This window comes from Pteropus alecto, unplaced genomic scaffold (assembly GCF_000325575.1).
Source record: "Pteropus alecto unplaced genomic scaffold, ASM32557v1 scaffold76, whole genome shotgun sequence".
In the NCBI taxonomy this organism is placed as follows: Eukaryota; Metazoa; Chordata; class Mammalia; order Chiroptera; family Pteropodidae; genus Pteropus; species Pteropus alecto.
The window spans coordinates 12,404,126-12,425,267 of NW_006443138.1; the positions used below are offsets into that span (position 1 = coordinate 12,404,126).

The 21,142-nt window shown below is 37.4% G+C and overlaps 1 protein-coding gene across 5 annotated transcripts in view; it reads right to left on the reverse strand.

Annotated features, from left to right (window-relative positions):
• E2F7 (E2F transcription factor 7) overlaps positions 1-21,142 on the reverse strand; it is a 33,571-nt gene that overhangs the window by 10,735 nt on the left and 1,694 nt on the right. For 3 of the 5 annotated variants that reach the window (XM_015598547.2, XM_015598546.2, XM_025041025.1), the window contains exons 3-8: positions 16,923-17,198; positions 14,445-14,610; positions 9,647-9,937; positions 8,056-8,214; positions 6,462-6,596; positions 5,938-6,003 (exon numbers count right to left, since the gene is read on the reverse strand). In XM_015598547.2, coding sequence (XP_015454033.1) covers positions 5,938-6,003; positions 6,462-6,596; positions 8,056-8,214; positions 9,647-9,937; positions 14,445-14,610; positions 16,923-17,198 — 1,093 coding nt within the window. The remainder of the gene's footprint in view (positions 1-5,937; positions 6,004-6,461; positions 6,597-8,055; positions 8,215-9,646; positions 9,938-14,444; positions 14,611-16,922; positions 17,199-21,142) is intronic. The other 2 variants (XM_015598548.2, XM_006923777.3) reach the window with 1 other exon arrangement.

Consider the following 21,142-nt stretch of genomic DNA (forward strand, 5'->3'; position numbering starts at 1 on the left):
GGAAAGAGCCACTCGAAAGGAGCAGAAGAAATAGTGTTTGCTGCTCGTTCAGGACTGGGAATAGTGCTTGTTGCCAATATCCAGAATGGGAAAATCTCATGATTCATGGATCATTGGTTAGAATATTAAAAAGGGTGTTGTCTCAGTAGTGAGGACATTGCTCTTAAGACCAAATGCTGATAAGGTCCTGTGTACCAAAGCTTAAAAGCAAGACCTGAAAGGACCACTGTTTCTAAGTAACTTCGCTGCATCCCAGAACAAAATTCAAGAACGTTTTTAGGAATATAGAAATATCTAGCACCTAACAATATGTAGTTCTCAGTGTCAGGAATATAATTAAAAATTATTACGTGCACAAAGAAGTGGGGAAATAAAACCCACAGTGAGGAGAACAATCAATTGCAATGGACTCAAAAGTGAAACAGATAATAGAATTAGTAGACAAGTACATTAAAACAGTTATTTTAATTGTATTCCATGAATTCAAGAAATCGGAATACTGAACATGTTGAGTAGAGACATTTAAAATACGAAAGCTCAAGTCAAATGTCTAATGATAAAAATGACAATGTTGGAGATGAAAATAACAGTAAGTGGGATTAATGGAAGATTAGATATTACAGAAAAAAATAGTGTACTTGAAGACATAGCAATAGAAACCATCCAAAATGAAGCAGAGAGAGGAGACTGAAAGAAATAGACGTCACTGAACTGTGGGACAACTTTAAGGGATAACTGGAGACTCCAAAACACAGAGGAGGAAGGACTAGAAAAAATATTTGAAAAAATAATGGCCGAGAGTTTGTCAAATTTGATGAAAACTTTAAATCCATAGATCCAAGAGGCTAAACAAACCCAAGTATAACAGACATGAATAAAAGTACACTAAAGCACACAAAATCAAATTGCTTAAAATCAGTTATGAAGAAAATCTTCGACCAGAGAAAAGACACATTACATACGGAGAAAATGGATGACAGATTTTTTGTCAGAAACAAGGCAAACTAGAAGACAGAAAGAAAAAAAATCCTTAAACCTAGAATCCTTTACGCAGTGAAAATATCTTTCAGAAACAAAGGTGAATTAAGGCATTTTTAGACATTTAACAACTGGAAGAACTCATCATTGGCAGACACGCACCACAAGAAATGTTTAAAAAAGTCCATCAAGCCAATAAAAATGATATCAGATGGAAACTTGCATCTATAAAAGAAAAGATAAACACCAGAAATGGTAACTACTTTGATATTTATCAATTTTTTCCCCTTATTAAAATCTCTTTAAAAGACAATCAACTGTTTAAAGCAAACACAGTAACAATGCATTATAGGGTTTATAAAATATACAGCAGTACAATGTTTGGCAATAATAGTACAGAGACCAGGCAGGGAGAAATGAAAGTAAGCTATTGTAAGGTCCTTATACAATATAAGTAGTATATTATTTGAAGATAGTCTGTGGTAAATTAAGATGCATACTCTAAACCCTAGAACCCTAAAGTAGCCATTAAAATAACACAATGAAGAATTATAACTAATGAGCCAATAAAGGAAGTAAAGTGGAACCATTAAAAAATAATAAAGCCAAAGGAAGAGGGAAAAAGAGTAAAAAAATCCCAATGAATAGATAGGACAAATTGAAAACAAATAGCAAGATGATCCACTAATATGCAAATATATCAATAATCACATTAAATGTAAAGTCTAAATGACCCAATTAAAAAGCATAAATTGTCAGATTAGATTAAAAAATCCTCAACTCTACACTGCGTACCAGGAACTCACTTTAAATGTAGGTACCAATAGTTTAAAAGTAAAAGGATTAACAATATACACTATGCTAACCAATCAAAAGAAAGCTGAAGTAACTATATTACTATTAAATAAAGTAGACAGGAGCAAAGAGTATCATCAGGCATAAAGAGGGGTCATTTCATAAAGATAAAAGGGTCAATTCATCAAGAAGACATAGTAATTGATCCTAAATATTTATGCAACTGACGACAGCTTTGAATAAATGAAACAATACTCGATAGAACTCCAGGAAGAAACAGACAAATCTGCAATTATAATCAGATTTCAACACTCCTCTATCAATATTTAACAGAACAAGTAAACATAAAATCAATAAGGATATAGAAACAGACGACACTATCAACCAGCTTGACCCAGTAGTTCTTTATAGATCTTCCACTGAACAAAGCAGAATACACATTCCTTTTAAGTGCACATGGAATATTTACCAAAATAGATCGTATCTGCACTATAAAACAAGCCTCAGAAAATTTAAAAGGATTTCAGTTATACAGAGTATGTTCTCTGCCCACATGGAGTGAAATTAGAGATCAATAAGAAAAAAAATCTGGAAAATACCAGAATATTTGGAAACTATATAACATACATCTAAACAACTTATGGATCAAAGAAGAAATCAAAAGGGAAATTGCAAAGTATTTTGAATTGGAAGATGATGGAAACACACATCAAAATTTGTGTTATATGTACATATATAACAAAAAAGTGTAACATGTTTTTTTGTTTCTGTTTGCTATCTTTGATTATATTATTATACTCTGCTATTACTGAAAGATGTTACCTATAATCCGAGTTCAGACAAATTGAAAATTTTATGTTCTTTTATATTTATTAATTCTGTGATTCTTGTTGATATTTGTAAAATTAGTGATATTAAATTGTCTGGATTAGTAGCAAAAAAAAATTGTGTTAATAAAGAAGTACTTAGAAGGAAATTTATAGTACTAAATACCTATTAGAAAAGAAAATAGGTTTCAGTGACCTCCACTTCTACCTTAAGAAACTAGAAAAAGAGCAAATGGAACTCAAAGTAGAAAAAAGGAACTGATAAAGAGAAAACCTGAGTAGCCCTATAGCCATTAAAAAATTGAATCTATTGTTAAAAACCTTCTCATATTAGAAACTGCAGGCCCACATGGTTTCACTGGCAAAATCTACAATATAAAGACATATATGTGAATATTCACTGCAGCTTCATTTGTAATAGCTAAAAAGTGAAAATAATTCAAATGTCCAGCAACAAGTGAACGAATAAAGAATAAAATATCTGTACAAGAGAATACTCCTTGGCAATAAAAAGGAATAAACTACTGATACATGCTACAACATGATTAATCTCAAAATAATTATGCTGAATGAAAGAAGCCTAATAAGAAGAGCATACACAATACAGTCTATTCTTGTTATTTACGGTTATACTCTATAGTCACCATGAACGCTGAATTAGCAAAAACTGAACAATTGCTCCAAGGGAAAATACAGGGTTTGTTTCTCATGAGCCTCTGGTTACAACATTTTTGTCAACTGACCAATACATAACCCTGTTTTCTGTGTTTCTGTTTAAAGAAATAATTGATATGGTCACAGGGATAGGGAGCACAGCATAGGGAATGCAGTCAGCATTAATGTAATGGCTAGGTGAAGAGCCAGAGGAGAGAAAGAACAAGCGGGTGATCGTTTCATAAACTATATAAATGTCTAACCAATGTACCGTATACTCGAAACTAATAATAAATTAAATGATGTAAACTTACAGTTAAATAGATTATATTAAAAACTAAGGTAATAAATACTCAAAATTCGTCTTTCTAAGTATGTTATGAAGGGTAGCAGAATATGCACCTCAAAATATGCCCCTTTGGCATATCGATTATTTTGAACTTGGCACTTGAAAAAAAGCAAAGCAAGGAGAGGCTTTCTCTGAATTCCCCTTACCTGCTTAAAGACAGATTCTCCAAAACAAACTCAGTTGTCATAAATTCCCTCCCAGGGAGTTTCATCCACCACGGAGGAGTGACTCTTGTCACCTGAGAGGAGACCAGAAGTGGACAGCACACCTAAACTTTGTCACGAACTATCATACCTCCCATCTATCCTTTTAAAGGGGCCCATTCATCTTTCCTAAAAATCATTTTCTTTTCCTTAAGAGACCTATATCCCCCACTCCCCTCTCTCTACTAAGATGGCATCTAATCCTGAATTCTAAGCTACTTTGGAGAGTTAGTCATTTTTCCCTGAGTATCACCCATGTATACATGAGGTATTCATGTTAATAAACCTCTTTGTTTTTCTCTTGTTAAAAAAATAAAGACACCTTATTTAATATATATTGTTGATCCATTAGCACTGAACTCACAGCCAACAGCACTAGAACTCATTCCTGAATGAAGCTCCTCTAACATATGTATTTTCTGTGACACATCACAGCCTTCTTGCCCTGTGTAGAAACACTAGATAGCACTTCTGTGCAACGACAATTTAAACAGCGAACTCACCAACAGAAAGCACATAAATGTGAAAATCTAGAGTGAAAGAAAGATCAGTGGTTGCCCTGGGGGCAGGGGAAAAGGAATTTTGAAGGGACAGGAGGATACCCTAGAGGATACCTTGATTGTGGTGATTATTTATTTCACAGGTGCAGATAGTGAAAAAACTTTCAAATAGTGACTTTAACTCCGTGCTATTTACGATAGGTCATCGTACCTCAATATAGCTGTTAAAAGAAAGGAAAGGCCATGATGGTGGGAAGAGAGGAGGAAAGAGATATCGTGAGGAACTGCTAACCAAGGAGTGAAGGAGGGCGAATTAAGGAATCAAAAATAAATTAACATTCCAAAATTGACAGCTGTGTTGATGATGATGGTGTTGTCAGTAGGAATTAGAAAATATAGAAAGAGGATCAGTTTTCTGAAAAATAGAGGGAGTAAGTTCATTTTGAGGTTCCTGACTTGGTTCCAAGCCCTTTCTCCCCATCAGATCAGAGCTCTCCCAGTTGTTATCTCATTGGTTATGCAAATACATAAACTCAGTTTCTCAACACCAGCTCATTTTCCCAGCTATCTTATTTTCTCCAATGACACCACCACCTTTAAGACCCTCCTCTCTTTTAATCTATCTAAATACTCCTTGTCACTTACATCTAGTCTATTACATCTAGTGCAAATTTCTCAGCTAAATTTTAGAGGCCCTCCAAAATGTCCCAATTGATCACATTTCATTTCATTATTCTCTATCCCATGCCTTCCACTTCAATCGGGGTGGCTGATCTTTCCAACAGAAACCAGATTCATTCTTAGGTATCAGGTCCTTCAACTAAAAGCTCTCCATCCCTCCAAAACCCAAGTCCATCAGAACTTAACCCACATCCTCTCTGATTTTCTAGAGAGTCAGTACCACCATGGGCAGTGCTTAATTGTTCTCTAATTTTTAAATCCGTGCTAAAAATTATACACCTTCAACAGAAGCTCCTTAACCAACTAAAGTGAACAGGCACTGATCTGGGTACTATGTGTAATCAAAGATAAATAAAAACATCTTCTGCTCTCAAATGCATAGAGCAGGGACGATGGCACAACATCAACATCACCAAGTACAGTAGCACAATACTAAATTGCAACAGTTCAGATGAGACACTCCTTGCTCTGGATAATCAGGAAAAGCTTCAAAGTTGGCATTTGAGCCAGATCTTGAAGGCTGAACAAATATTTTCATGTCAAAAAGGAGAGGAGGGCTTCACAGGTGAAAGAATTAAGAGAAGCCGAAGGCAGAGGAGTAGAAAATGGTAAAGTACATTTCATGTACGTGGGGACTGTGTCATATGTCTTTAAATCTCTGCAGCATTCAGTGTAGGAACTGTGTACAGTCCACATTCAGTAAGTACTTGCTGGGTTGAATTAGTTGTACTAGATTTTAAGTGGTTTCATCTAGATCCTAAGTGAATAATGTGTTACAATGAGATAGAGAGCTGTATCTTTTACAACTTGGGTTAAATGGCAGGAATTTATACCACTAACACCAAAACTGGAAGGGTAATTTAAAAATTAATGGCTTTTTTCCAGGAAGCCTAGTTATATGTTAAGTGGCTGGTACAGTAGGATTCAGTTCCCGATTGCTCAGATATTACCTGTGAAGTAAGTAGAAGATAATAGCCTCTTTTGTTCCAGTTTCGTAAAATTATGGCATTCGTAACCTTTTAAATAAATTACAAAAAGGTGTTCGTTATATCCATACTATATTTAGAAGCCATCTTACCACATATTAGTTTTGTGATAGTAATTGATATAATTTTTACATTATCTGGAATTTCAAAGAAAAACAATATTCTGCTAATGTAGACATAACCAGAGTTCATAAGAAGTGTCATTTTTAATCTTCAGTCCCAAGCTTCCAGGAAAAACTTCTAAAAAAATAAAAAATGCTAAAGAGCTCTTAGTATTTCCCTTCCTACTGTGTGTGAGCCAACCAGTGTATACCATTTATAGACTAATGCTCATTGTGACAAAAGTAACATCACTGGTCTAGTTTTTGAATGTGACTTGGATAATAAAAAAATGAAAGAGATCAATTTCACTCTGTCCTAGATGTACGACTTGGAAAAGGAATAAAGGATTATAAATAAAATAGGTCCCTAACAAAACCATGTCTTACCACTGGAACCGAAGTCCACAGGCCCGATCCATTTGAAGGCTGGTTTACGGCCTCGCTCTTCTGTTACATGCACTTTCTTGATCAGAGCCAAGCTGGTCAGAACATTGGCTATGTCATAGAGGCGTCGTACCTTTGCTTGAAGATATAAAACATAATTACGGTCATGCTGCCTGTGACATCATTACATTTTAGTTTATGTGACAGGTCACTTTTTCTTGGCCACCATATAAACCTCGAGGGGGAAGCAGTGGGGTGGGATGAAATGACCAATGGCTCTGTCATGAAATCACCCAGGATTTATGTATCTGATGTATCTGAAGACAAATACTAAGGAAAGGTCAGTGTGTCCTTCCATTTCCACAACTTCACAACTTTTATAAGACAAGCAGGGAGTGCTGTGATTGCAAAAACACCTGAGGGAGGGAGACGGGCTGCAGTTAAAGGCTTAGTAAATGTAATTCTGATATGTGGCATGTCAAAAGCTTGCCCTGAGTTTCTCCCAGTAGGAGGTTGTGGCACCAGTGCTACTAGGCAGCTGGGCTGTGAAAATGACAGGGCTTCCCCAGAGCTTCCAGCAAAGCTGCACTCCTGGGCACACAAGGTGTTCAGGGCTCAAGGTTATGAAGTACAACTGTGCTGAAGACAGACAGTTCCTCATCTGAAATCTTGTCTTTCTAGCCGCACAGAGGGGGAGCACAGAGGGGGAGAAGCGGAATGCGCAACTCTTGAGTCTTAAGAGGTTTTGGGAGACACATTTGAAAACGCATATGCTAAAGGAGAAATTTAAATTTAAATAGCCAGGATGATGCCCACAAAGTAATTTCTATTTAAGAAATCGATTTACAGGTAGGAAACCTTCTTGACCTCAGGATTAAGATCAAACAAAGGAGCTTTATTGTCCACAAACAAGAAATATTCACCTCAGATGCAATTTTCTTCCCAGTCCTAATAAAGTTGGGTTTTATTTAGTCATTTCTCCCACAGGGCGGCTATAATTCCAACTAGAAACAAATTTAAAAAGCTAGAGAATTCTGAGCTCATGGCTTCCCGGGGCTTGAAAGAGCTACCAGCAACCCAGGGCATTTGGCTCAGGACCTGTGCTTGACAAAAAAGGAAGATGCACTGAGTATGAAACTCGGAAACACTCTCCTTGTCCAGCATCCATGTCCCACCACCCTTACCCTACCCTGGTTATTCCTCTGGTTCTTACCTGTGGACAACTTTCATCTCCACCCATCAGAAGAGTATGCAGGGGGCGAGGAAAAAAGGGGAAACAAGACTCAGACATTACATCTTGGATGCAGTGAGATGTAGAGAAATGCAAAGCATCTCACTCCCTCCCTTACCTGCACTTGTGAGATGGCATCTGGCTTCCACTCTCTACTCTAACTGCCTAGGAAAAGGCATCTGACAGAACCTTTAAAGGGAATTCTAGTATGTGACTAGCTTCTCTCACAGCACCAAGAATGTTTATGAGTGTAGGAAGGAATGCACTTTTCCAAAACGTTAATTCTTTTAATCTCACAGGCAGGAAATACCATCATATAAAATCCTACCCTTTTTGTGTTAGGTGAATTTAGGTGAAGATGCTTACTTTTAAATTTACTATGGTCTGGCGTATCTTGGCTTTCTTCTATCAGTATTTTGGCAGCCACATCAAGAGTAACAATCTTGGTTTTAGAGACAAGGAACAGCATGACAAACTTCTGACTCATGATTCTCAGAGACTTGTCTTTTCTACTGTTTGCAGATGCTACAAAGGGGACAAAACAAAAGCATAAAAACAGATAATTTACAACAAGAAAGACTGTACTTATATAGTTTGCCAGAACTATCTGACTCTACTAGTAGACAGAAAGATCACTTCTGTCACAGACAAAAGCCTTTTAGACACATGTTATAAAAATGGCTCATAGAGAAAACAGGTGAATTTTCTTATGGCTTATAAAATTACAGCAGGCAGAAAGTTTGAAATGATACATTAAACTCCTTAATGCTATATACTCATATTTCATGGAATAGAATCTATGAGGTATTTTTCCAAAACCAACTTTTCTACAGGATTAATGCAGAAGGAAAATAGGACAGGGTAGGGGTCAGGAACTGTTTTCAGAACATCAACTCTGTCCTCAAAGGCAAAGGCTCCATTTTTATTTCTGTGCTCACAATACAGGCTGTTGTCCTTCTACTATGATTCACTTTATTGTGCTTCACAGATGTTGTTTTTATAAATCGAAGGCTAGACCCTCCATGAACAAAAAGATTATGACTCACTTTATTGCAATACTTGCTTCATCGTGGTGGTCTGGAACCGAACCCAGAATATCTCTGAGGTATGTCTGTATCTAGAATATACCCTGAACATAGTAGGTGCCCGCCTCTTCCATTTCTTTTCAGAAATAAGTGAAGAAATAAATCATAAATTAATAGGAGACACTGATGAGATGTGTGTTGCTATAGATGGCCGGCAAACCATCCCTGACAGATGGCTGTTTCCTCTGGTTATTAGGATAAGAACTAGCTCATGAGGTGGAATGAAAAGGCATGAGGGCAGTAAATCGCATGAAAACCAGGCTTACCTTTCCATTCCTATTTCTCTTGTTTGCAAGTGAAATGTGAGTGATACTTGCACTTTATCATCTTAGCAAGAGGGAGCAGGGTGAGAACAGTAAAGATCGATGGTTAAAATAGGAAGAGGATAAATACCAGTCCAGAGGGGAAGAACAACATAGATATATGTAAAAAAAAATTCTGCATCAAATGAGAACAGGAGTTGTCTCTCTAATCAACATTTCTGCGAATGGGGTTCTTTTCTAAGTAATCTACAGAAATATGTAATTTAAAAAATCAAATTCATTGTAACAATAACTTCTTTCAAAGTAAATTTTTCTTAGCTCACAAATAGAAATCAGCATGGAGCTGTCAATCTGAAATGGGAGCTGTTAGCGATCCATGGTCCAAACACACCAAACAGCAAGTGAACCGCCACCAGACAAGCTTCCAGTGAGGTCGGGTGGGCAGCCCAGTTGGGGAGCCATCTGTCTCCCTTTCTTCAGTAGAGAGAATGAGAGGACACCTCCCTCCAGGGCTGTCAATCTGGCATTTCTCATCTTAGCAGTGATTCTCTTCAGAAGAGACCATCACTCTCTCTATGCTTATTACTCATGTGGTTACGATGGACTCACAAGAGGGATAGTCGGGCTCAGAGAAATCCAGTAACTGCTGATCTTGAGGATCTGGATAGCCATCTTTTTTAGGTTCTCCAAATTTATAATCCATTAGATCTAGCTCTTTCTGTTGGAGGTGTGCCATCTGCTCTTCATATTTCTGCTCCTCTCCCAGTCTCTGGAGGTTCCTCAGGGTTTTTGGCAGGCTGTGCCGTCCATGCCAGCCATACTGATTCTTGGCCACCCGGCTGACCAGATGCAGCGACTCCAGCACATTTACAATGTCATAAATACGTCTCCTTTCAACACCTGTTTGTAAAACAGAAGCCAACCATCATCATGCGGACATTTTTGAGTATAAATTCCTTGAGGGCCTGGGCCATGTCTGTGAACTAGTTTGCATGACGCCCAGCGTAATGCCCAGCAACTGTAGATGCTCCACAAATTCAACGTGTAAGGATGCAAGTGACAGAAATTATTTTTCTTTCCTTTTCTTGGGATCTAACCCTCAATAAGATTTAGGATAAAACAGCCACCTAGATATAGATGATGGTTCTATCTGTATTACATATAGTAAAAGTATGTTTTTTCTTTAGACCTGTTAGTCAAATCATACCAACATTTCAGCATGTTAAAATGGGTGGGACTGAGCAACACAAGTACTATGCCTAGTGGACACGATGAATGCTTGTGACTTGTATTCCTAATCATGCAGATTATAAAATAAATTGTGTCCAATAACTGATACCTTGTTTAGACAATGCTACCCTTTCCTGGAGTTCAAATGATGTGAAAGAATTATCCTGTTAACTTTCTTAATAGTCCAGTAAGGAAAACAGTAAATATTTTGTTTCCTATTTTGGACTGGAAACTTGGGATTGAAGAGCTCAGGCACCCTTCTCAAGTTGCTGGAGGAAGCTATAGCCAGGGTTGGAACAACATGAGGATCCTTTTACTCATCACGGCTATTGACAACTCTCCCTGTGCTCTCATTCACCGTATCCTGCCAAACGACCCGATGGTGACGCACAGAGACTTCGTGGACAGTACGGATAGGTCATCAAGGTCACTCATTCCCTACCCCCTTTCCCAACACTCCCTAAACAGCTAAGATTATGAGCTGTCTATTGAATTTACCAAAAACATTTATGGTGGTTAAGCATGGAAACTTTGGGGTCACTGCCTGGATTGGAATCCTTGTGTTGTTCCTTACAAATCGGAGATCCTGGGAAGTTGTTTAACCTGTCTGTGCTTTAGTATTTATCTCATAAAATGCGAGGATTAAATGCAACCATAAATGTAAAGAGTCTCCAGTAGATGTTAACTTTTTCTACTGTTTGCATATTATGGTGCAAATATTTCCTGTATGGCACTGGGGATACCTAACCTCCCTGTTAGCATAAGAAGTCACTATAGAAAAGGTCACTTTAAAAAATCTGTCTGTGACTCACTCTGTTGTATAACAGGTCATTAGGCTTTTGGAACCTACGGGCTCCCTTTGCTCTCATCTAAGTATCCATAACAGAAGGCTCTATAGGCATCTCCTAGAAAACCAGCTCAGCTACAAAGACGTCCTCTTCCTGTTTGCTTGCCAGGAGCTGTTGTATAATCTGGGCAGACTCAGCAAATGTAGCTTTTAGCCCTTCAAAGATTTAACAGAAGTAGACCAAATTACAATGAGAACTCGGGAGCTGAGAGGAAGTTCTCTCACATGAATGAAGAGGCATTTCAGTCAATCAGAACATTTCAGTTCATGACCCTGAAAGGCTCTTCACCCTGTGAAGCTCCAGCTTTGGTGCCAGATGCCTGCCAGAAGATGCTGGCAGGGGCAGGCGGAGCAGCCCTTTGTCTAGATCCGCCTGGTTCCTTATTCCAGTCTGTTTTCAGATATTAACAAGTCTTGTTTAGAGTATAACATTCTATAAACCTTCCCATCAGAAATGTCATGTTAATGCAACTGAGACACCCCAGGGCCAGCCATATGCCTGGCTGTTTTGTTATTCCGTATTAGATGCAAGCTGTTAAGTCTCCATCTAGTGGCTAGACATCCCAAGAAGGGAGTATAAAGGAAGATTTTAACAACTTGGAGAGTAAGAAGATGCTTATTATGTACAGTAAGTGTTTAGTAGGTGGTGCTGGCAAAAGCCAACGTGCAGCTACTTGCCTGCATAATCACTCACCTTTCAATCTGGGCTGAGTTTAAGTGTCCACTGGCTGATACACTAAAAAGTTCCATTTCACAGGTCTGAAGATGTGCAGGTTACTCTGGCCCTTGCTCTGTCAGAAAAGTTTTCCTTGGCACAAAGCCTTCATTTTCTTTTGTATCAAGGCAATCCTACTAATCCTATTCATGGCATTAGACATGCCTTCGAGGATTTACCAGTTGTTACCACGCTTCCTTTAGTTTCCATGGAGCTTATCAAGAACATCTCTCAGACCAGTAAAATAGTTTCTTAGGCTGTGCTATTTTCCACTACTTAAAGTCATTCCCAGTTCTTTAACCTTTTTTGGAGTCCAAGTTTGGAAATACTTTTTTTTATTGTGGTAAAATATCCATAACATAAAATTGACCATTTTAACCATTTTTAAGTGTATAGTTCAGTGACCTTAAGTACATTGTTATGCAACCATCACCACCATCCATTTCCAGAACTCTTATTTTCTCCAACTGAACTCTGCATCCATAAAACACCAACTCCCCATTCCTCCCTCCCCCAGCCCTGGCAACCTCGATTCTACTTTCTGTCTCTATGAATTTCACTACTCAAGATATCTCATATACATGGAATCATATAGTAATTTTCCTCTTATGTCTGGCTTATTTCAGTTAGCATATCTTCGGAGTTCATCCACGTTGTACCATGTGTCAGAATTTCTTTCCTTTTAAAGAGTGAATAATAGTTTTTTGTATGTATATATCACATTTTGTTTATCCATTCATCTGTTGATGGATACTCGGGTTGTTTCTACCTTCTAACTTCTTACCTACAATATCCATGTCAAATATACATGGGACCAAAATCTGGAAAATACTGCAATTTGAATGCTTTGCACATCTTTGTTAAAATATGGTCTTATAGCTTGTGACCCAGATGTAGCGAGGAGTTTACACTCAACTCGAAGAGACGGTCACCAGTGAAATAACTTCCAGGAATGGACCTCATTTTTTACCTCACATGAAAAGAGATGGTAAGTTCATTTGGTAAATGATTACAAGCTGTTGCAAAAAACTCTGGAGATCTGTAGCCCATGTAATAAGAATAAGAGTCCACTTTTCTGTCCTCCTTGGGACCTGTTACACAGCCTTCCAACATCTAATGTTTTGTATTCTGCATTGACCTCAATGCAAGCTCCCTTGATGGAAATGGGTATAGGGAGGAAGCTGGATGCTTGAACCCCAATGCGAAGGACACTGCATGATTTGTCATTTTACCCTCATCCTCTGTAATACTAGTTTCCAGGATGCCGTGTCTCAATGGGTTTATACCAAGCCTATATTCACCTGAGTCACTTTCCCCTTCTTGTTTCATTACCACTGATGCCAAATACTGTATTCCATTCTAGGTTTCAAAAAAGGCTCTCCAATTAAAGCACTCTACTTCCTTTTCCTAATTGCAGAGGCTGAAGGACAGCTTAGGGAAGGAGGAGATATCTAGTAAGAGCTGAGCAGAAACTGTTCCACCAGTCCCTGAGCTAGGCATGTTATCGACATTATCCTAACTTTGCTAATTTTCTGCAAGGCAGGTGCTGTGATCCCTATGTTATAGATGAGAAAAGGTTAATTAACTTTTTAAAGCTCTCAAAGTCTGTAAATTGGAGACCTGGGCTTCAAATCCAGCCCTATCTGACTCAAAGCTCAGCTTATGGTCATCCCATCATAACTCATTGTCTCCTCAATATCTGTTTCCAGCAAATAAAATTATTTTAGCCATCAGTTTGAATAATTCACATCTACTGCAGCATATTTCTCTGGGCTGTGGAAATAGAACTTAAAAAGCAAACTAAAAATATAATCTATCATAAAACCTATTTAGCTGGTTTCATTGGGACAGTTTTATTTTTCTTCCTTTTTTTTTTTATTGCCTGTATGTAAAACCTCCTTATTTCTTAAGGAGACACCTCATACCCTCAAATCTTTGTGGTTTCTGCTAATTTAATGATTGTCAACATTATGTTCATCCTGAAACCAACTTCAATCCATGACCACTAGGGGTCTCTATTCTGAAGCCGCTGTATATGTATTTATAGAACATACACCATTGCACGTTATACACACTCATGCCATGTGAACACATGTATTCCTCTTTGTTATAAGGTTTAGCTGTTTGAGTTATGTCCACATGTGCTTCTTCTAGTTTGGAGAGTTGCTGTGAATAGCACAGCATAGGGCTTCAACCATAATGCTCTTGCTCTCAAATCTTGCTTTATAATAGGTATAACACCAGTTCTGAACCTTAGAAGCATTATTAAAAATAAACAAGATATTTATAAATATTTTTTTGAGTCTGTCTGAAATAAGATGAACTGAAAATGATATTACTTTGTAATGTGAGTCTTTTGTAAAAATATTTCTTAAGGTTAAGAAAACCAAATTTTTGTTTGACCCTCAGGCCTAAAAGGCTCTCTAGAATCCTATGCATAATGATGGGCAACTTGATAATGGCAGAAGAAAGTTCTACTTGCTCTTCTGTCCTCACTCTTTTGGAGGGCTCATTCTTTACTTAATAAAAGAGGCTATCTGAAGCCAGCCTGCCCAAGAAAATGAGTTTCCTGCTATAACTGGAGACAGGCCTCCAGGTAACCTGATGATACATACCAAGACTGACAGCAACTTCGTCTAGGGAGATGGTAGTTTTTTCAGTTGACAAGGGATAACTTGGATAGCGAGCTAGAAACTTCTGGCACAGGAGTCCTAAACTCTTCTGTTTTCTGCTTGGCCTTTGCTTTTCAAAATCATCCACAGCGCTGTCCCCAACATCAAGCTACAGAGGGCAGACAGAAGGGAGGGGCGAGATGTCACAGTTAACATCCTAATGGAGAAACTGCAATGGCCAGTACTGGTAAGTTTGGGGACATCCTACTCCATACCATCTTAGATGTTAGTTAAAATACATTTACTAATCTAATTTATTTTATTAATATTTTACCTATTGCTTTCTCTGGACTTTTTCCTCCTTTGCAATTTGAAGCTGAGTCTACTGGCTAAGAGCTTAAACAATGAACACACAGTCATTTATAGGCTGCTACACTCTTGCTAATAACGTGTTTATTGGATAGTAGATCAGCATCACCAGGAGTTTGTTAGAGATGTAGAATCTCGGGACTCATATGAGACCTGATCTATTAGCATCCGTCTATTCATAAGATCCTGGGTGATTTCTATTGACATGAAATTTGAGATGCACTGGTCTCCGCTATGTCATCAAACTGCCTTATTTTTTTTACAATTGACCAAATGTTGATGAAACTAAACAAGGGCAGCCAAATCTTATTCTTCCTTATTCTTTCTTATAGTAAGTACATTAAACTAGTGTCCTTTTCCCATCAATTCAATTCAAGTCTCAAGAAAGTAAAAGGCTTTTCAATGAAAATGTTCAAGGAGAAAAATGATATGATGATCTCAATAGCCTCAGAAAAAGCATTTAATAAATTTAACATCCATTCATGATTTTCAAAAAATGCCCTTAGAAGACCAGAAATGAGTAACTTTTTAAATAAAGTATCCAATAAAAACTCAACCACAAACATCCGTCTTAATGGTAAAACCTTGGAAGCATTCCCTTAAAATCAGGAAAATGATAAAGATGCCCCTCTTCTGTGTCATATTGGAGATCCTGGCCAGTACATGAGGACAAAAGAAGCAGAGGCACAGGAGTTGGAAAGGAATAAATAAGCAAAACCTTCATTCTGCAGAAGACATGACTGTTTACATAAAAAATTCAAAAGAATCTCAGATTATTAAAAATAGCAAGAACGTTTAGTAAGGTAGCTGAAAAGACGACTATATTTTAAAAAGTCAGCTGCATTGCTATATAATAGTAACAGAAAATGAGTTGAAAAGATATAATTTATACTAGTAATAAAAATGATAAGATTTTTAGGAACAAATCCTGCAAATAAATATTTGCATAAAATATTAAAATTTTTATCTCAGGAAATATACTTAAAACTTAGAAAAATATACTATCTTTATGAATAGGAGGATTCAGTAGCATAAAGAGGTTAATTCTCAAATAATCTACATGCAGTACAGTCACAGACTCTATCAACAATGTTATACAAGGACTTACTGTACATAATTAATATTCATTCATGTTCTTGTGCGTGGCTGTAGTTCTCTCATTTTCATTGCTGTATGCTAATCCACTGCATGAATATACCACAATTTATTTATTCAGTTTCCCATTTATAATGATTTGTGTTGTTTCCAGTTTGGGCTATTAGGAACTAAATTTCTATGATATTCTTGTTCACATCTCCTGATGTACAGAAACAGGAGTATCTCTAGGGCAGTGGCTCTCGAAGTGTGATCTGATTTGTATTCAGTTACATGAAAGAATCTGTTAGTTTTACCACTGCAATAAACTGTACAGCAGATTCAAGTCATTCTAGTCTATTAATTTCGAACTGTAATTTTGGACATCTTTTTCTCTTCTTTCTTCCCAATTATTCATTTTGGTAATTTTTATAAATTAAAAAATCCACCAAAATAAGGAGAAATAGAAGAGAAATGACATTCAAATCTGTGAGTAACTTTTCCTTAGCAAGTCTGGGAAAAAGTTTGACGGGAGAGTGAAAATATTGATCACTGATTTTTTTTTAAAAAAGTATAGATATGCTGCTTATTAAATAGCTCTGGCTCCCCACAGGACACTTAATTTAAAGATGACTTAACTTTAAAGTCCCAAATCAACAAACCGAACATACATGAGAATAATGAAATTTCCCAAGTCAAAAATATTTGAATTAATATTACTCTTAAAATTGGAGCAGAATTAAACTCACAGCAGTATTTTAAAAAATCCAAATTCCCTCATTAAATCAAAGTTATTAAATATCCTTGCTTCAAAAATTTGTTTTTAAATGTGTACTGGTCAGTATCATAAAGAGAAGAAAGCATTCATTATGAAAAATGAGATACAGAGAATTTCGTTTCAGCTATATATAAAAAGATATTATGTTTAATACTGCTTTGGCTCAATAGTAGCTGAAATACTGATAATTTTATGATTTTTTAATAATCAAGTAAACATTTTAAATTCTATAAGAGCCCTTGGGAATACAGCCTGTTTACCTGCAGAGAGTCTGTAAACACATTATCCTTGTTCTCAATGGGTCTGAAAAGTCCCTTTTTCTTCTCCCGGTCTCTTATGTCTGGGCTGGCAGCACTAATGAGCATCTTCAGGTTAGCTGTGGGCGTCCATGGTTCTGCCTGCTGTCTGTCTACAAGCTTTACTGGAGTATTAGGATTCCTTTCCGGAGTGAAGATTTTTTGCTTCGATAAATCAATCGGTTCATTTTTTATTGGAGTCTTTGGGGCCATCCTTGATGGATCAACAAATATATTTTCCTATTTTAAAAAAGAGAACTTTTAGCAAGGAGAAAGGGCAGCCATCAGCTAAGATGATACTTTGTTCCCAGCATGAAAATACAAACAGACCATGTGTTCAGGGCTGAAAAATATTAGGATAGGACTAATGAAAACAGACAGTAGGATTCATGGGAATCAAGGAGAGGCTCCAGTGAGAAGCTAATTGTAATCTGCTACTCCTTTTATGCACATTTTCATGGCACCTCTGTGAAAAAGTCATGAGTGTATATGTAATTGGTGGATGCTTTTAATAGTTGAGGATGAGAAGGGCAATATGAGTTGAGTCCACATTCTCCTAAGTGCCATATTTTTTAAAATATTCTTTGCAAGTTTGCCCTAACTAGTAAAGAGCAATTATGCTTTTGTAGTTCAGTGTTCAGCAGTGCTAATATAGTAATTAGCAGGACCAAATAACGGAAGTGCATCCAACAAAATGCCACGTTTCAAGCGAACCTGGAGAGCTGTCTGTCATTCACACAGATCAGTGTTTCTTAAACCAACCATGGAGAAGGACCAGAGTGTTTTATTTTCTAAACCCCTCACACTGATATGTGGTGCAACCTCCACTCCATATGACTGTCCACCAGAGTTTGCCAATCAAACTAATCTATAGCCTGTTAAACAAGATGCCACTGATCACAGGCTTAGATGTCATGGGGGCAACATCAAATTGTCATACAAATTTCTAAGTGCTTAACTCTCAAGTTCTATTCATTTTTTGCAGCTTGGTAAGTTTGTAGGGTAGAACCGGCCCCCACATCACACTTTGAGTAGAATGTCTTAGATAATTATAAGATTAATGATGGGTCCATTATGTCCATTAGGCCGTTGTGAAACAGGACTAGGTACAGAGAATCCGCATTTGGAAATACCAAGTAATTAAAACAAATTTCTTTCCCCTAAAACCCGTTTTTGGCATTCAGGAACAGAAAGATTCTGCTCTTCCTGTAGCTGAATTCACCTCCAGGCAATTGTGTCTTATCTTATTATGAAGGTGGGTGAGTTAAATATTTGTCATTCCCTTTCTTGTACATGTATCTCTCTGTAGCTACTGCATGCTTAGATTTTGGCTGAGCAGTGGTTTAAAAAAAGTGCTTTCTTAGGAGCATCTTGTTCAGAGGGAAAAGATTATTTAGGAGAAACTGGAGTTTTGTTAGTAGGCCAGCTCTTACTCTTACTCCTTGGACTAGCAGAAGCTGCCAGCTAGCCATGCTTAGGTTCTGTCCTAGTGTAACAGGAAGGAAGCGGGTGGGGATGAGAGTGACGGTTTCTCACGCCACAGCAGCAGTAAGCACCCAGCCTGAGGCACTGCATCTACCAACATCTCTTAACAAGTTCCTACTAGTACAGTGCTGATGAAGTCTTCTACAAGGGAACTCTTCAGGGAAAGTATTGAGTGTTTACTATGTGCAATGCCATATGTCATGTACTTTACATATATTAACTCATATAATCCTGTGACGTAGGTACTATTATTTTTCCAGTCTACAGATGAGGAAACTGAGGCACAGAGAGGTTAAATAACTTGCTGGAGGTCACATACAAATCTCATTCTTGCCATACAAGAAACAGCCGAAAGCAGGAGTTTCTGAAATTCTGCATCCAGAAATAAGCCTATCTTGGGTGTGAATTGGACCGAAGTTATTTATCTATTTTTTTACAGCTTCAACATAAAGCATCCAGCAGGCCCCACTAGCATCTATGGAGAGGCAGTATGGGTAAGCAGTTCTGCATGCAAACTCTCAGGCCAGTTTATTTGGCTCCGCTGCTTATCAGCAGTGTAAGGGAAGGCAAGTTCCTTCTCCACACTAGGTTGTCATTCTTTCAACTGAACATAAAGTCCATAAAAATACCAACCACAGGATTATGAGACTAGTTCCTGGCATACAGTAAGCATGCATTAAAACTTAGCTATTATCTTTTCTCCTATCCTATTCTTTATTACCATTCATCCTGATGCTCAGAGGTAATATATTTAACTTCCTGGGTGTAAGTCTTGTCTCATTAACAAGACTGTGCACTTCTGGAGGTCAGGGAGCAAATTCCACATGTCTCGTTACTTACAATTTTTGGCACAATGCCTTGCTTCTTATAGGTGCTCAGAGAACACTGGGCCTTGATTATCTAGTTATTAGAAAAGGTATCCACATAGTAGAGGCTGTAGCCCAGGCTTCTCTATCTTCCATGCTACCTGCAGTCATAGGAATGATGCGCTCCTACTTTTTTTCTAACGAGGAGCAATTCAGATGGATTATTTCCTCCAAAACTTAGATATATTTTCACTAGAGTTTAATGAAGAAGTGCCTTCACTTATGATGAAGTTATATCCCAAAAAACCAACTGTAAGTAAATCAAAAATGCATTTAATATTCCTAACCTACTGGAATATCATAGCTTACCTTACCTACCTATACATGCTCAGAACACTTGCATTAACGGGACGTAACCCCATTGTAAGTTGAGTGGCATTTTTAATTGCCTTCCTCTTCTTACCAGCAGGAGACACAGATGGGCATATTGTAGACATGATGAAATGTGAAAACATGAAACAATATCCAAAAAGGCTGGAACACAGTACACTATAGACTCTCCATAAATTTATTTCTTCCTCCTCTGTTCTGAGGGGGTTACTTTGCTCCCATTCTTATTATAGCACTTACCAAATCATAGTACAGTTGGTTAGTTGTTTTATATCTGAGTCCCTGAAAGTCTCTCAGGTAACTGAGGGCAGGGTTTGCATCTTTGGGCTATCAGTTTTGAGTACAGTGTAAAGAGTATGTGTCACTAGGTGCTTTACACAAATCCAAAGGGGGAGGTGCGATTTATCAGCTCCAATTTACAGAAGAAAGAAACAGGCTTAATGAGGTTAGGAGGTTTATTAAACTAAACCACTGTACCCCAGCACGAGGAACATAAATATTTGTTGAAAGACTAAATAAATATATCTGTTTGAGGTTACGTAGGTAATAAATGGCACAACAGGAAATCAAATCTACGGATGGCTCTAACTCTAAATCCCATGTTCTCACCATCCCTAAAAAATCCCCCTTTCTTTACTTCACAGCAATACGAAGAGAGAGAAAAAAGCCCCTCCTAGTATCTGGGCAGAAACACTCTGTTCTCATCCCTTGACTTCTCTTTGAGAGGTGAAGTAATTACTGCTCAGACATTCCATTTCAAACATTTTAACCATTTTCCCAGTCTCTTTTGAGTCACTTGAGTTTTCCTCCTTGCCCATTAGAATGTGAAAGCTCATCTGGACATAGTACTTACTGACGCTAACTAGAGTAGAAGTGCCCTTGTTGAAAGCACTTGATAAAGTCATTGACCCAGATGGAAAGAAGTGGACACTGACTTAGGCTTTATATAAATGTATACATATTCTTTCAAAGTTGTCTCTTCCAAATTACAAAGGAAAACAAAGTTTAGCTCTGAAACTCCCAAAATCCAAACTCTGAAAATATACTTTAAAATCTGCGTATTTCTACCTTCATATTGCTTAGGTAATTTTTTAAAGTCTTCTTTAAAACAATAATGCTTTGGTGTACTTCTTTTACTAATAAATTGAATGCTAGAGAAAAATGCTCCTACATGGAAAAATCATACAATTTCATACCTATCTAAAATTAATCACTGTAAAATATTTTTCAAAGACCCATATAACAGGTGCTTTACAACCAGGCAGTTTCACTGTTGATACTAAATCTAAAGTTAAGATTGGGATCCTACAGTCCAAGGCCCAAGAAGTTACTATGCTCAGATTTATATTCAAAGATTCTAAATCTGGGTTTGTTATATATATTTGCCTTGGCCTAAAAATGCTTTCATGTTTGCTACTAGCAAGCTATTACACCTTTTCAGAAGGGCACCAGTTGGTGAGTATAACTGTGCTAACGTGGGTACAGGCATAGTTTAGATATCGC